The sequence below is a fragment of the Rana temporaria genome, chromosome 1 (assembly GCF_905171775.1).
Source record: "Rana temporaria chromosome 1, aRanTem1.1, whole genome shotgun sequence".
NCBI classification, from domain to species: Eukaryota; Metazoa; Chordata; class Amphibia; order Anura; family Ranidae; genus Rana; species Rana temporaria.
The window spans coordinates 261,921,462-261,938,255 of record NC_053489.1 but is presented as its reverse complement, the minus strand read 5'-3'; the positions used below and the strand labels follow the sequence as shown (position 1 = coordinate 261,938,255).

The following is a 16,794-nucleotide window of genomic DNA, read 5'->3' as shown; positions in this document are numbered from 1 at the left end:
ATGCACTATTATTTGTCAGGGACAGATGTATCTGTGAATCTATAAAATTGGCAAGGCATGCCCCAGAGAGGTTTGACCCAAAAATCACCAATAGTCACACGTTTTAAGTAACAAGTGTCTATGGTAAGATTACACCCATTTGGACATAAATACGCAAGTGGCATATCATCTACCCTAAAGGCATTTGATTGGCATCATGTGCAGTACACATGCTCCTCAGCACCCACACTCAGGCAAGTATAATATACAGGACTCAAAACTTAAAATTTTTTTACTGCACCAGCTAAGACAATGGACAGCTCCCTATAAAGGAGTTTACTGAAATAAATAAAAACAGGAAATTGTTGGAAAAATTACAATTAAATGTACAAATATCTGGCATATCCATAATACGTGCATTCACTTCTGGCCTATTCTGTTTGGTTAGACCCGTTCACTGCCATTGCTGGAGTCTGGATTTTCAGTTCCATGCTGTGGTTGCAGTTCCCACTGCCTAGGAGGATTGATGGGACTTGCAAGATACCATACATGGACTCAACCAGATATGGACTTTTTCCTATGCAGGTATGCTGGGGCAGCCACAAGCCTGAGTTAGGGACTAGGGATGTAATGACTGCACTTTATTTCAGATTGTTGTCTGTATATGTCACTATATTAACTTATTCAAGTACAGCATTTGAAACTGCCTTTGCCTGGTCTGAAGATACTCAAGGAGTGTAATGCGGGTAATCAGCACATATATAAGGTCACTAAACACTTTGGGGTATCAAGATAATGGTACAGGAGTTTATACAGAGTAAAGATACAGTGGTTACCAAGAGTAATGAAGGTCTCACTAGCAGCCTGTCGTAAGCAAGACAGGTGAAGTAGCCTCTTGCAGTGAGGGAGATGTTGTCCGCACTCCTTTAGCAGCGATTCATCTTTAGGGTTGCCACCTCATACTTTTAAACCCGAACACATATGAATTACACAGGTTCTGGGGCTAATTTAATGCAGATAAGGCACCAAGTGAGTTTAATTACCACCTTAATCAGCCACAGAACCTGTGTAAATAATATGTGTACAGTTTTAAAGGAATGAGGTGGCAACCCTATTTGTCTCCTATAGCAATGGGAGCAGATCTGCACTGCCGAGGCCCTTACCCTGTACACAGGTATTAAAGAGATAAAGTTTAGTGAAATGCATGCATGGAGTCAGCGTTAGGTGTGTGGCGAGACACTATACTATAGTGGGAGTGAGGTAGCAGTGATGCCCAGGACAGGTGGAGAGGGCAAGGGCTCTGCATCTCCCTCCTAATTGCACAAGTTACTGTACATTACATCGAAAGAGTTTATTAAAGATCAGCTGGCTGTTCCAGTAAAGGTGTCCCCCTGTGTAAGGCAAAATTACCCTGTACACAGTGCCTATCATAGCCCAGAAGAACCCACCCCAGGGTAGGTCTCTCATTTGACTCTTGCTTGGCACCCACTGAGGAAGAGAAAATGGAGGATGTGACAACTAACCCCCCTCCACCTACCCTTCAAACAGCCAACCACTGATGTTCCAGTCAGCTACTGAACTCCAATGTTCAAGGGTATTTTTTTGCCACTACCTACTGACCACCAATGCTGGGGGTGGGGAGTATTTTTACAGCCATCCACTACTGGCCACAAATGCCTGAAACCAACGTTTTTTTTTTTTTCTCAACAGTTGCTGATTGCTAAGTAGTCACTAACTTTTTATGAAGTTCTTCCCTAGGGTAGGCTGAAAAGCACATGTGATGGAAGATGTTCTTAATAAAAATGACTGCGCTGAGTGTGGTACTCTGTTTTTTAGACTGACTGTTAGCTCACTGACCACACCCACCAACTGCACAGCACACAGCATGTCAATATCTTCCTCCCCCAATTTTTTTTTCTATGGGGGAATGTTAAAAAATGTACACATGTTGGTGGCTGGAGTGTGGCATGGCTCTCACTTGTTGCAGCGGCGGTCCAGTTTATGATCTTGCACACCGGCCCACTGCGTTCAGAAAATGCATGTCTATGTCTAACCCCATTTTAAAACAAATTATCTTACTTTGCAATTATTGCAATATATTGTTTTTTCTATAGCATTGTATCAATAATTCAGCTGTCAAATTGGTTCCTAAGTCACTTTCTGTCATAGGATTACAATGCTGCATTTCAGGATATGCATGCATGTTGTCACCCTAAATTGTGTGCTCACAGTATGAGCCACAAGATGAAGTGTCAACATGTAAGGCTCCTGTCAATCACATTTATAAACTCCTTTAGTAATGGCCAAAGCATTCAAAGAGAATGGGACATGGGGACAATGGGACAGTCCTAAACAGGGCAGCTGTTAGAGATCATGTGGCCCCAGCCTACCTGACTGGCCCCCTGCTCAACCACTCCCCCTTATGCTATAAAGACAGTGGAGGGGGAAGTACATATGCTGCGACTGTAATGCTTTTTGCGCAGCAAAAATTATCCATATTGTCACGTTTGTGTAGAGTTTTACATCTCCATCGCCATTTAGCTGCATCCACTGGATTCCAGCAGGAGGAATCAGCAGATTCTTGTGGCTGGAAAGACAAGCACATATGAATTGCTTGGTCACCTTAACCTAGAAGCTGATTGGTTACTATGCACAGCTGCGCCAGTTTCTGTGCGCACCAGTTTTAGTAAATCCCCTCCAATGTCACTTTGCCTGCAAGTTGGCTGTGTCTCTTTAACAACTAACGTCAAAGAGTTACAGAATCATTGTTTAATCATGAACAAAAAATTTGTATAGTAGGTATTGTGCAGCTCTCTCCTACATAATGAGAGCCCCAATAAACTTCCATCTACCAAAGAAAGCAAAGAATCAGTCACTGTGCTGTTCTTAACATATAGAGAAAGAGAAAATACACATAAATTGCATGCAAAGAAATGTTTTGCAAGCAGAAGCAGAAGCAAAGCATAATAAATCCTAAATAATTCACCAAATGAGCTAGTTATTTTTTGAAGCCAACACCTACGCTCAAAAATGTTGTGATCTTTGGCAACTATATAGAGGAGCGAACAAAATATATGAAGTACCTAAAATATTTAGGTAATTTGCTTTGAGAACAGCTTTAATTGTTTGGACTGCTGTCACACTTTGAATTATGTGTAGTTTTAATAATTGAGAAGAGTTAAAAAAATTGTTCAAGGGAAGCCTTAGTTCTTTAAGACTCCATTCACACCTGAGTGATCTGCAGTGATAGCTGTAGCTGTTCATTTTTTTTTTTAGCTTTTTTTCTTTTTTTTTTCATTTGAATGGGGCCTCCCTCTGCTCCAAAAACGCTCCAAAAAAAGCTCATGTACCAAATCTTGGCACAGAGTCAGGAGCGTTTGCGGTCACAATTTTAGCCACAATTGTAGCGCGATTTGTCACTCGACAATGATGGCAAATCGCCCCCGCATTTGAGGTATCATTAGGAGATAATGGCATTGCAAACGCGTTCTGCATCTTGCTGCAATTCTGGAATCATGGTCAGACTTGCGGCAATTCCACTCTTGATCTAAATCGCCTAGGTGTGAATGGAGCCTAAAGCCTCGTACACACGTACAGGATTGCCGGTGGTAAAAAGGCAGTTGGGAAACCCGAGGGGAAAACCGAGAACCTGCTCAGTAACTTTCCCCCCCCTACACACGACAGGGTTTCCCGACAGGAAAACTGCCATGAGAGCTTTTGTCAGGAATCCCGGCCGTGTGTATACTCCATCGCAGTGTTTCGCATAGGAAAACTGCTGGGTTAAAAACTGCCAGGAGTCCCGGTGAGAAAAAAGAGAACTGGTTCTCTTTTTTTCCAGTTGTTTTCCTGTCGGGAAAACTGCGATGGTCCGATGGAGCATACACACGGCGGGATTTCCCAGCCAAAAGCTCTCATGGCAGTTTCCCAGACGGGAAAACTGGTCGTGTGTACGAGGCTTAAAGGGTCACTAAAGGGATTTTTTTTTTTAGCTAAATAGCTTCCTTTACCTTACTGCAGTCCTGGTTTCATGTCCTCATTGTTCATTTTTGCTCTGATGTTGCTGTAATTCTCCTCTGTTTTGGACACTTCCTGGTTGTCTGTTTCCTGATCACCACAGTACTGGGAGATTTTAGTTTCATTTTCAAACCAATACTGCTCTATGGCACTGTCCAGCACAGATACAGCATAAAATGCTAAAACGAAACTAAAAAACTACAGGTACATTATATGATTGATTTTTATCTATTTTTAATCGTTTTTAAAAGGAATCAGTTAACTATTATGTCTCTGTAAACAGTCATTTCAGCAAAAAAATGTTTTCCTTTAGTGACCCTTTAAGGTGTATCCTTAACCAAAACAGTTTCTTTCATTTTGGACAGAGTAGGGAATGGTTAGAACGTATTTGTATGTCTGATCAAATCCCACCAAAAGTGAAAGAAGAGGTAGTGTTTATTTGTAAAACAAAGACTGTAAACATCAGTTAAAAACCTTTTAAACCTAATACAATAAAAAATAAATGTACCCAAGATTGTTAAGAAGCACAAAACAGTACAAGTGGTTTAGAATTACGATAACTTTAGTTTAACATTCTTAAAACATAGCTCTAGCATAGAAAATTATTTCTAACTATTTATAGACCCGAGGTTTGTAGGTGTAACATGTTGACATTTTAGCAGAACATTCTCTCAATTAATGTTGATTATGTTTAATCCTTATGCTACTAGCAATAGTAAATAGTAATTCTGCCTGCATGCCTGAGCGAAGGGCAGATGGATTCCTGAAAGTAAAATGCTACATGAATCATCTGCCCTTACTCAAAATGGCTAAGGCCATTAATGCTAGAGGGAGTTTTTCAAAGTGATTTCTTAACAAAATAAAACACGGAGACATAGATGGATGAGTTTGCTTTGAATTAAAAAAAAAATTGATTAGATATCTTTATTGATTTGTGGTGTTTAGATGCAGATGTGTTTTGCTTTGAAATGGTTGAGATTGATATTTTAACTAGTTATTGTAGCACTTTTTCTATTTCTTAATTTTTTTGGAAAAGAAGAGAGGCCATTGATAATCTTACCTTGTTATTTGAGTTCTCGTGGTAAAATCTAAAGATCTCATGGACCGCAATACCTCTATGCATCCCAAGTACTGCAAGAAAAAGAGTTGGCAAAACATTAGGAAATATTAACTGCAAGGGCCTAAAACAAAAAAAATCTGCCAATATGTTTATAATTGCCATCCTATAAAGCAATTATCCAATAACACAAACAATTCAGAAACAAGGCTTTAATTTAACACCATAAGAAAAATTATAATATGGACTTACCCTCAGCAACCAATCAGAATTGATCTGTGTAGTGTAGTCACTGAAATATGTTACTGCACCCCTTACCCTTAAGCCTGGTACACACAATCTGAATGTCGAGTGGCATCGGCCGGTTCAATAGAAACCAGCCAATATTCAGCCCGTATGTGCTGCAGTCGGTCTGACAAAAGCCGGATTCTGTTGAAAGGGCATGACCGAAAAAGGTCTGCAGATCGGCTCCCGATCAGCGCTGTCAACCAATGGCTGAGAGCGCTGACCAGAGTTTTCTGGCGGGGGGGTCGCTGCCCCCCTCAGAACACAATAGAATAGCTGGGGAGATGGCTGTTCTAACGTCCTGAGCCCTACTGGGTTTTACGAAGAAAAACTACTAGTGTGTACTAAGCTTTAGTTTCAATCTGATTTTATGTTCAAAATAGAAAATGTAGAAGGTTTATTAGTTCAGGAGGGAGGAGTGATAAATAGTTGTGTTGTATTTAAAAAAAAATCCTAAATTGAAAGTAAAACAAAAAATAAATACATTTGGATGTTAGACTTCTAGAAAATGGTTGCCAAATTGTAAGTTTTCTGTAGTAATGGAGGTGGAGGACAGCGCTGCTGTAATCAGGAGGAGTTGATGTCACCAGAGGGAGGGAGATGTGGGCAGGGAGCCCAAAAAGTCCATGCTTGGCCTCTCCTTCTCTCTGCATATCCCTACAAATGTAAAAAAGGGAATGGTGACGCGGGGGGCAGCAGTGGAGTATGCAAAGCAGCGTTGCTAGCTGGCAGAAAGGTGCAGTGTCAGGGTTGTTGGGAAGAGGCAAGGGAATGGGGTCTTTAGAATTAAGCTATTTGAAAATGTTGTTATTCAGACCTACAGTATCTCACAAAAGTGAGTACACCCCTCGCATTTTTGTAAATATTTTATTATATCTTTTCATGTGACAACACTGAAGAAATTACACTTTGCCACAATGTAAAGTTGTGAGTATACAGCTGTATAACAGTGTAAATTTTCTGTCCCCTCAAAATAACTCAACACACAGCCATCAATGTCTGAACCGCTGGTAACAAAAGTGAGTACACCCTTAAGTGAAAATGTCCAAATTGGACCCAATTAGCCACCCCCCCCCCCCCAAGTGTCATGTGACTCGTAATTGTTACAAGGTCTCAGGTGTGAATGGGGAGTAGTAGACATGTGCACTGCCGAAAAATTCCAAAATTCAAAATTCTAATTTTCACATTTCTGAATTTTCTGAAAATAAGAACGAAAATAAAAAAAAAAGTAAAAAAAAAAAAGAAAATCCGAAAATTCGATGTAATAACTAATAATTAAGAAAAAGAAAAATGCGCTAGAAATCACCCTCTAAGGTATTTAAACAAACTGGCAGACAAATATATACGTATTTATAACATTGAATGGTAACATGTAATAATCCCATATGCACATCTATGTGGGGCACCCAGTCTGAGCACCAGTCCATAGGAGATATCTATTGAGCACAAGCACCATATGGGATTATTACATGTTACCATTCAATGTTATAAATACGTATATATTTGTCTGCCAGTTTGTTTAAATACCTTAGTGGATGATTTCTAGCGCATTTTTCTTTTTCTTTTTCTTAATTCATATTGCTCTGTTGGTACTTAGCAAACTAATTTTGCAGCCGATATTGGTTACTATAGGTATACTCATATCCAAAGGCGCTTTTTAGGTTTATACATTCAACTAACTAATAATAACTAACTATTAAATTATAGGTATTGGAATTTCCTTTCAAATTTGTCTTAGTTAACGTAACGATTACAAATTTATCTGAAGTTACGAATTATGCAAAATAACAGCTGCCACATATAAACAAATGGAACGGAACAAATTAATAATAAATAATAATAAAACGTTTTTATTATTATTATTGTTATTTGTTATTATTAATTTGTTAAGTTCAATTCGTTTAGATATGGTGTTCGTTATTTCGGATGATTCGTAACTTCGGATAAATTTGTATTCGTTACGTTTACTAACAGCCAATATTGAGTTTGCGTCAGAGGCGCATGCACTTTGAAGGTCTGGCGGATGCTGCTGGAAAATCAGAGCTCCTTGCCAGAAAGAAGACTCCAGTGACATCATCGCGGCTCCAGCCACTCACAGTGCCAGGGCCGCAAACCCAGAAAAATCGCAAAGGCAAAAAGTCAGCTCCCTCGGCAGTGACCGGGAGACGGAGAGGGGGCTTCTCTGCAAGGTAGGTATTTCATAATGAGCTATTATGCCTTTGCCTTATATAGTAGTTTTGTTTTTTCTTCTAGGTATACAACCGCTTTAATAATGGTTGTATTGTGAAAGGCTAGCCTGGTACACACTGTTTTTTTTTTGTTCATCCCAGCGGGCTGAACAAAATAAAAATGAGGAGCTTGAGAGTAGCTCGCTGTACTCACTATGCAACATTAGTACAGTGATCTCCCTGCTGAGCTATTATGTTCTGCCCCACCCCCCCTCGCCAGAATACACTGGTCAGCGCTGGCACCCATTGGTTTACCAGCATGCTCGTTCGACAGAAGCCAGCCGTTCTGTTGAACTAGCCGATACCAATATTTGGCCCGTGTGTACCAGGCTTAAAGGAGTTGTAAAGGAAAAAAAATGTTTTGCTGAAATGACTGTTACAGGGTATAGAGACATAATAGTTAACTGATTCCTTTTAAAAATGATTAAAAATAGATAAAAATCAATCATATAATGTATCTGTAGTTTCAGTTTCGTTTATGCATCTAGTTTCATGCTTCTGTGAAGTACAGAGACACAGAGCCAATAGAGGGCAGTGATGGTTTGTAAAACGAAAGTGATTGGTTCTGAGGGGTTTAAGACACACAGTAATCACACCTCCTTGATTAGTGCCACAGAGAGAAAGCTCCCATGACTTTTTTCATCAGGAAACAGACTGTTCAGAACAGAGAAGGATTACAGCAACATCATAGCAAAAACGAACAATGAGGACATGAAAACAGGACTGCAGTAAGGTAAAGGAAGCTATTTAGCTAAAAAATGTTTTTCCTTTAGTGACCCTTTAAGTTCATCTAAGTCAGTGGCTCTCAACCTTTCTAGTGCCGTGACCCCTTGATAAAATTTCCCAAGTTGTGGGGACCCCTAACAATAAAATTATTTTCGTAGCGTGGGTTGTCGGCACCCGGGGCAAGACAAGTAATTTGGGCCCCTAACCCACTGACATTTAGTGTTCCCGAGTCCCTTCCACTCCTACAGTATTAAAACCCCTAATGGTACATTTTGGGATGTACCACTCTCTTTCTTTGTTCTCCTTTTATCCCTCTCTGTTCTAATTTCCTGTTTCCCCCCCCCCCCCATCCCTCTCTCTAGCTGTCTTTCTTGTTCTTTCTCTTAATCTTTCTCTCCCTTTTTCTTTGTTCCTCCCCCCTCTTTTCCTCTCCCTTTCATGTATGCTCTATTTTTATTCCTTACTCCTTGGTGGGGGGATGGGATGAGTGGCAGTGCTGGCGGAAGGCTGGGAGAGTTGTGTGGACTTCAGGAACAGCCCAGGACTCAGGGACCCCTGGCAAATCGTCAGTTGACCCCCGAGGGGGTCCTGACCCCAGGTTAAGAACCACTGATCTAAGTCCACTTTATTTTCCCCCCTGTAGCAGCAGTGGCTGAGCTCAGCACTGCCGCCTACAGGGGGGGGGGGAAAGCACTCTGCACTTGTACTAGTTTTAAATGAGGGAGAGAGCTCGTTCTTGTGTGCCTCAGGCAACAGGTCCATATAACAGAATGTAAGTGAGTGGTCTACTGCGCTACTGCGAGTGGTGGAATGTGAACCAAATGAAGATAAATAATATAAAAAGTTATTATTATATTAAAGATACCAAATAATGAATAAAGGTAAGGATATATACTAAAGCTGCTATATCTGCAGGTGCACAAAGCCAGTTACATAGAAATATAAATAATAATGATAAGCGCTAAAGTATGAGTGCATTACACATAATAAAGTGGCCAACACACTGTGACCTGAGTGATAGATGGGCTAGGAGAGCCAAAACCATAAAGGTGATAGTCCCACAGGGGGTGATATACTGAAAATAGAGTCTATAAATGGAATAACAGATGGATCATCCTAGGAGCAAAACACATGGGTGAGTCATCTGGACATGGTGTTGAATCCGATCACTTATCTCCTATTGCCCTTACCTTCAGCCAGTGGTTAATGCGCATAGGGCAAAGGTCTCTCCTTCTGTTCAGCGCCGCCTCTCCTGGATCAATTCCAATGGTGTCCTGGGGAGTTGAAGGTCCCGGGGTCCGTATGTCTGTCAATCACAGGGATGGAGCCAAGGGATGAGGTAAGGAGATAAGTGCCACAATAGTGAAGAGCGTTGTAAACGGTGGTAAAAAACGTTTATTTAAATCTTCTCAAAGAGCAGGTTTTAAAAACAGCAGTTCGCGCTACAGCGCTACAGCATGGGACGCGGCTGGTATGACAAGCCGACTTAGTTTCGTTGGCCTCCGGCTGATTGCATGGGACTCACCCATGTGTTTTGCTCCTAGGATGATCCATCCGTTATTCCATTTATAGACTCTATTTTCAGTATATCACCCCCTGTGGGACTTTCACCTTTATGGTTTTGGCTCTCCTAGCCCATCTATCACTCAGGTCACAGTGCGTTGGCCACTTTATTATGTGTAATGCACTCATACTTTAGCGCTTATCATTATTATTTATATTTCCATGTAACAGAATGTTGGGAGGCATGGTTAGAATAAATAAGGATCTCACCTGGAGAAAATAATTATAGGAGTTGATTGCATGGATGAAAAGATGTACCTCTCTGGTTGAGATTATCCAAATGCTTTGAGAAAGTGCATGTATTACACAAGAAATTAATGTTGATCTGATGTTTTTTTAAGCTTTTAGTTTCAATAAGTCTTTTATTGTAGAGAATAAAGGTACAATAAGGTAAAATACCATTAAACATTAATTGCAAAGAAAAATTAACTCTTTGCAATGTAGGGGGGGGGGGGGTGAAAAGAAAGGGGGAAGAAGGAGAAAGGGAAGAAGGAGTAGAAGATCTGGTACGAACATGCAGTAAGACAAAAGCAGTATTCTAAAGAAAGGGTATAGGATTACAACATCAATTTCACAGTGGCAGTGTGTTGGTGAATGGGAAAGGCATGGAGTCCAAGGCCTATGAGAAAAAAAATGTAGACTATAAGAGGAAGTACCTGTTACCTTTGAGCTCATCATTGCGCATCCATTCCAGATGCTTGTATGCATCACATACATCACATACAAGCACGTGGGCTGGATGCAAGAGGTGGATCAGCAGGATGAGTGTGCCAGAACAGGTGATGTGTCTCATCTCTGCTTCCTTTCACCACTCTGCATATCACACACACATCATAGATGAAAAGAGGGTACAGCTGTGGAGTAGATAAGCAGGAGGGTATAGCGGTGGGGTAAATGAGCAAGAGGGGTTCAGTGGTGGGACAGAAGAGCAGGAGGGTACAGCGGTGGGGCAGATGTGCAGGGAGGTACAGTGGTGGAAGAGATGAGAAGGGGGTTCAGCAGTGGGACAGAAGAGCAGGGGGTACAGTGATGGGGCAGGTAAACAGGGGGGTTCAGTGTTGGGCCAGATAAGAAGAGGGTTACAATGGTGGGACAGATGAGCAGGGGGGTTTAGTGTTGGGGCAGATGAGAAGGGGGTTCAGCGTTGGGACAGAAGAGCAGGGGGGTACAGCAGTGGGGCAGATGTAACAGCAGGTGTATTGGTACGACAGATGAGCAGGGGGTTACAGTGGTGGGGCAGGAGAGCAGAGGAAACAGAAGTGGGGCAGAAGAGCAGGGGAGTACAGAGGTGAGACAGATGTAGGAGGTACATTGGTGGGGCAGATGAGAAAGTGGGTTACAGTGATGGGGCAGATCCGCAGATAGGTTCAGTGTTAGGACAGATGAGAAGGTGATTCAGTAGTGAGACAGAAGAGCACGGGGATACGGCAGTGGAGCAGATGTGCAGGGAGGTACAGTGGTGGGGTAGATAAGAAAAGGTGTACATTGATGTGGTAGATGAGCAAGGGAGTTACAGTAGTGGGACAGAAGAGCAAGGGGGTACAGTGGTGGGGCAGATGTGCAGGAGGTACAGTGGTGGGAGGAATGCGAGGGGGGTTCAGCGGTGGGACAGAAAAGCAGGGGGGAACAGTGAGCAGGGTGTGTTCAGTGTTGGGCCAGATGAGAAGAGGGTTACAGTGGTGGGAAAGATGAGCAGGGGGTTCAGTGTTGATGCAGATGGCAAGGGGGTTCAGCGGTGGGACAGAAGAGCAGGGGGTACAGCGGTGGGGCAGATGTGAAAAGAGATGCATTGGTGGGACAGATGAGCAGGGGGTTACAGTGGTTGGGCAGAAGATCAGGGGGCACAGAGGTGGGGCAGAGGAGAAAGGAGGTACATATGTGGAACAGATGAGCAAGGGGTTACAGCGGTGGGGCAGAGGAGCAGGGAGGTACAGAGGTGGGGCAGATGTGCAAAGGAGAAAGAAGGTACATCGGTGGAACACATGAGCAGGGGGTTACAGTGGTGGGATAGAAAAGCAGGAGGAACAGAGGTGGGACTGATCTGCAGGAGGTACAGTGGTGGGACAGATGAGAAAGGGGGTTACAGTGGTGGGGCAGATGAACAGAAAGTCCAGTGTTAGGACAGATGAGAGGTTGGTTTAGAGGTGATACAGAAAAGCATGGGGGTATGGCGGTGGAGCAGATGGGCAGGGAGGTACAGTGGTGGGACAGATGAGCAGATAAGTTCAGTGTTAAGACAGATGAGAAGATGGTTCAGCAGTGAGATAGAAGAGCATGGGGGTATGGAGGTGGAGCAGATGTGCAGAAGAGCAGGGGGGTAGAGAGATGGGGCAGATGTGCAGGGGGTATAGTGGTAGGGCAGATGAGCAGGGGGGTACAGTGGTGAAACTGATTTTCAGGGAGGACAGTGATCTGAAGTGTGAAGGTGCAGGAATTGGGGCTGTTCTCAGGTGTGAAGGTGCATGCATTGGGGCTGATTTGAGGAGTGAGTGCAGGGTGTTAATTTCTCACTACTACTCAAGTCATTTACAGCATTTATTTTATAAAAATCCTTTTCGTGATTGAGAGTGTGAAGTTTACATTTTTTGGTTATAAAATCGGCAAGCTCAATTTCTTTGAAAAAAAAATCGGCACACTGTGCTCAAAAGGTTGCCTACCCCTGGGCTATTGGTTTCTATATTTGACACATTCTCTCATATTAAAACAATATCGACATCTAAATAATATCACCATTTTTTTTATATATATAATAATAAAGGGCAACCAAGTATTAAAGTTCTCCCAGTGTTTGTGCAATGATTAAAAACTCTTCAAATAAAAGTGACATATACCAGCAGGTACATTCATATGTCATTTTTATTTGAAGAGTTATTTAATTATTGCACAAACCCTGGGAGAACTTTAAAGAGGATGTAAACCCTCCATACACCCAGTGAAGTGAACAGCCTCAGATGATACACAGAGATTAACCAAATCTCCCTACATAGGTTTTATATGTATATCTGCTGTGTTCACATTTATATACTTAAAAATAAAGAAAGGGTGGTGGTGCTACCTTCCACTAGGTGCTAATCAGTTCTTAAAGCGGAGCTCAACCAAGAAAAAAAAAAAATGATTAAAAAAAAGGAAGTAAATTATTTTTTTATACATACCTGAAGTGCCTGTTGCTAGGCAGATCGTCCTAATCTGCCACTTCCTGATCCGCGGTCCGTCTTCTTTCTCCTCCTCCTCGCGCTGCCTCCTGGGGAATGGGGGAGAGGTGTCTTCTGGGACCTTGTGTGTGTCCCAGGAGACATCGCCCATTCACGTCGCGCCCCGTGGCTCGTGCATGCACAGTAGGGAATCGGGCGGTGAAGCCGCTCTCATTAACCACTTGCTTACTGGGCACATAAACCCCCTTCGTTCCCAGGCGAAATTTCAGCTTCCGGCACTGCGTCGCTTTAACTGACATTTGCGCAGTCGTGCGACGTGGCTCCCAAACAAAATTGACGTCCTTTTTTCCCCACAAATAGGGCTTTATTTTGGTGGTATTTGATCACCTCTGCGGTTTTTATTTTTTGCGCTATAAACAAAAAAAGAGCGACAATTTAAAAAAAAATATATATTTTTTTACTTGTTGCTATAATAAATATCCCAATAAAAAAAAAAAAAAAAAATTTCTCAGTTAAGGCCGATACGTATTTTTCGACGTATTTTTGTAAGAAAAAAAAAATCGCAATAAGCGACTGGTTTGCGCAAAAGTTATAGCGCCTACAAAATGGGGAACAGAATTATGATAATTTTTTTTTTTTTTACTAGTAATGGCGGCGATCTGCGATGTTTACACACAGAGCTCCACGTCCCTGCTGTGTTAGCGACGATCGCGTGTACCCGGCGGACATCGCAGCCGCCAGGTACACGCATCGGCTTCCCAGCGAAGCGCCGGGACAGTGTTTACCCGATGCGCGCCCCCCAGAGGCGCGCGCGGGTAATGCACTTTAACCACTTAAGGACCGGACCATAATGCTGCCTAAAGACCCAAGGTGTTTTTACAGTTTGGGACTGCGTCGCTTTAACAGACAATTGCGCGGTCGTGCGACGTGGCTCCCAAACAAAATTGGCGTCCTTTTTTTCCCACAAATAGAGCTTTCTTTTGGTGGTATTTGATCACCTCAGCGGTTTTTATTTTTTGCGCTATAAACAAAATTTTTATTTTTTACTTTTTGCTATAATAAATATCCCCCAAAAACATATATAACATTTTTTTTTTCCTCAGTTTAGGCCGATACGTATTCTTCTACCTATTTTTGGTTAAAAAAAAACGCAATAAGCGTTTATCGATTGGTTTGCGCAAAATTTATAGCGTTTACAAAATAGGGGATAGTTTTATTGCATTTTTATAAAAAAAATTTTTTTTACTACTAATGGTGGCGATCAGCGATTTTTTTCGTGACTGCGACATTATGGCGGACACTTCGGACAATTTTGACACATTTTTGGGACCATTGTCATTTTCACAGCAAAAAATGCATTTAAATTGCATTGTTTACTGTGAAAATGACAGTTGCAGTTAGGGAGTTAACCACAGGGGGCGCTGTAGGAGTTAGTGTTCCCTTAGTGTGTGTTTACAACTGTAGGGGGGTGTGGCTGTAGGAATGATGTCATCGATCGAGTCTCCCCTATAAAGGGGATCACTCGATCGATGCAGCGCCATAGTGAAGCACGGGGAAGCCGTGTTTACATACGGCTCTCCCCGTTCTTCAGCTCCGGGGAGCGATCGCGACGGAGCGGCTATAAACAAATAGCCGCGCAGTCGTCCCGGATCGCTCCCCGAGGGGACCCGACCGCCGCAAGTCGCGGGGGGGGGGTCCCGATTGGACCCCCCACCCACGTCTAGGCAGGGACATACAGGTACGCCAATGTGCCTGTACGTGCCATTCTGCAGACGTATATGTACATGCGGCGGTCGGGAAGGGGTTAAAAGACGTCCAAAGACATCCAGTTGGCACCTGAGAGCCGCGCTGTTGACGTCTTTTGTCAATAGCGTGGGTCTCAAGTGGTTAAGAGGCCTCACTGCAATATTGGTAACATTTGAGGAGCCACTTCTTACACTAGTGTGTAGCTAGTTGTTTTCATTAAGATCTGATTAGCACCTAGTGGAAGGTAGTGCCACCACCCTTTCTTTATTTTTAACCATTTATTCTCCCTAGGGAGTCTCTAGGGGGGCTGCAACCTTTGGCCCACCTAAGCACGAATGTATCACTTATATACTGTTTAGAAAGTTGAGATCCTGTTAGGAAATGTTCTCTTCCTGGTTAAAACAAAGTGTGATGTCTGGGCATACAGCCAAGATAGCTAACATTGCTGATTGGAGGAAAGGCACACACCCCCTCTCATCATAGGCAGAGACTCTCAGAGCTGTTTTGTAATAGAAGCTGCTCTCTGCTACTCTATTTTAGCAACCTCCTTTGACAAAAGATTCAGACTGCTTTTGTCTAAAAGGTCAAAAAATATGTCAGGAGTTCTCAGGCTGATTACAGAGAAACCGTTCAGAAGAGAGTTATAAGGCTTAGTTTATTGAAAAGAGATAACAAAATACTGCAGATATATGTGCCCAGCTCAAATTTCATGAATCGGGTTTGCATCCACTTTAATACTTAGTTGCACTTTATTATTATACAGTACAGTGGAACCTTGGATTACAAGCATAATCCGTTCCAGGAGAATGCTCGTAATCCAAAGTACTTGCATATCAAAGTGAGTTTCCCCATTGAAGTCAATGGAAACGAAAATAATTTGTTCCGCATCGACTTCAATGGCATGAAATACCGCATTCTGCCAGAGGCGAGAGGCGCCGGAGAGCCTCGCAAATGGTCGGAAAGGCCCGAGGACAGTTCGGCTGACCTCTGCAAACCTCGGAAAGACTTTGTTCGGCTCCGGTGCCCCTCCACCTCAGGCCAAACACAGTACAGCACAGCGCTTTGGCCTGAATCCTGCTTATTTTGCAAGACAACACTCGCAAAGTTAGGATTTTAGGAAATACAGTGCTCATATTACGAAGCGTTCGTTTACCGCGTTACTCGCAATCCGAGGTTCCACTGTATATAAAAAAAAATTGGTGATGGTATTTAGATGTTGATATTGTTCAGGCTCGGTTCACACTGGTGCGATGTGGGAAACCCTGCGTGATTTTGGTCCGAATGTGATGCAAATTTAGTTATACAATCAGTATTGCTGAATTTGCATCGCTCAAACATTGCATGTGAACTGGCACTCAATGTGTCAAATATAGGAACCAATAACCACTACTGGATACACATTAACGAATATAATATAATTTTATACAATTTATTTACATATTATATAAGCAAAGCGCCACATTCATATTTATACTTTTTCATTTGCATATGTGTGGACACATCAAATAAATGTGAGCAGCTGCTGAAATTGAAATCATCCCTCTTACACCTTTAAGTGGTAGCACACAGGATTTCCCACACAAATCACTTTCTTTCCTATGTTTTTTCTCTTTGATTCTGAACTGTCTACATCAGGGGTCTCCAAACTGCGGCCCAAGGGCCAGATGTGGCCCTTTGCTATCCTTTATCCGGCCCTTGGGGCACTATTTGTCCCACTGATACCAACAACAGAGCGCTTTTTCTACTACCAATACCAATGATGGGATACTATTCCTGCTACTAATTAGGGGTACTACTCCTCCTCCTATTGACCATCAACTCTGGGGCCATATTTATTTTGGACATTTTCTGCCCCCGCTGGGCCCTTCTAAAGTCTGAAGGACAATAAACTGGCCCTTTGTTTGAAAAGTTTGGAGACTCCTGGTCTACATGGTAGTGTATGTTTTTTTTTATAGGGAGAAGGGGACATTTACTTATAAAACTTTAACAGCTAAAGGCGATCTGTATATCACAAAAGTCGTACACTATCTCAAAGCAATGTCAG

General features: G+C 42.4%; 1 protein-coding gene across 1 annotated transcript in view; it reads right to left on the bottom strand.

Moving 5' to 3' along the window:
- SHC3 (SHC adaptor protein 3) overlaps window positions 1-16,794 on the bottom strand; it is a 121,227-nt gene that overhangs the window by 91,572 nt on the left and 12,861 nt on the right. Inside the window, 1 exon segment of the mRNA XM_040355111.1 lies at window positions 5,054-5,124. Within this exon segment, the coding sequence (XP_040211045.1) occupies window positions 5,054-5,124 (71 nt within the window).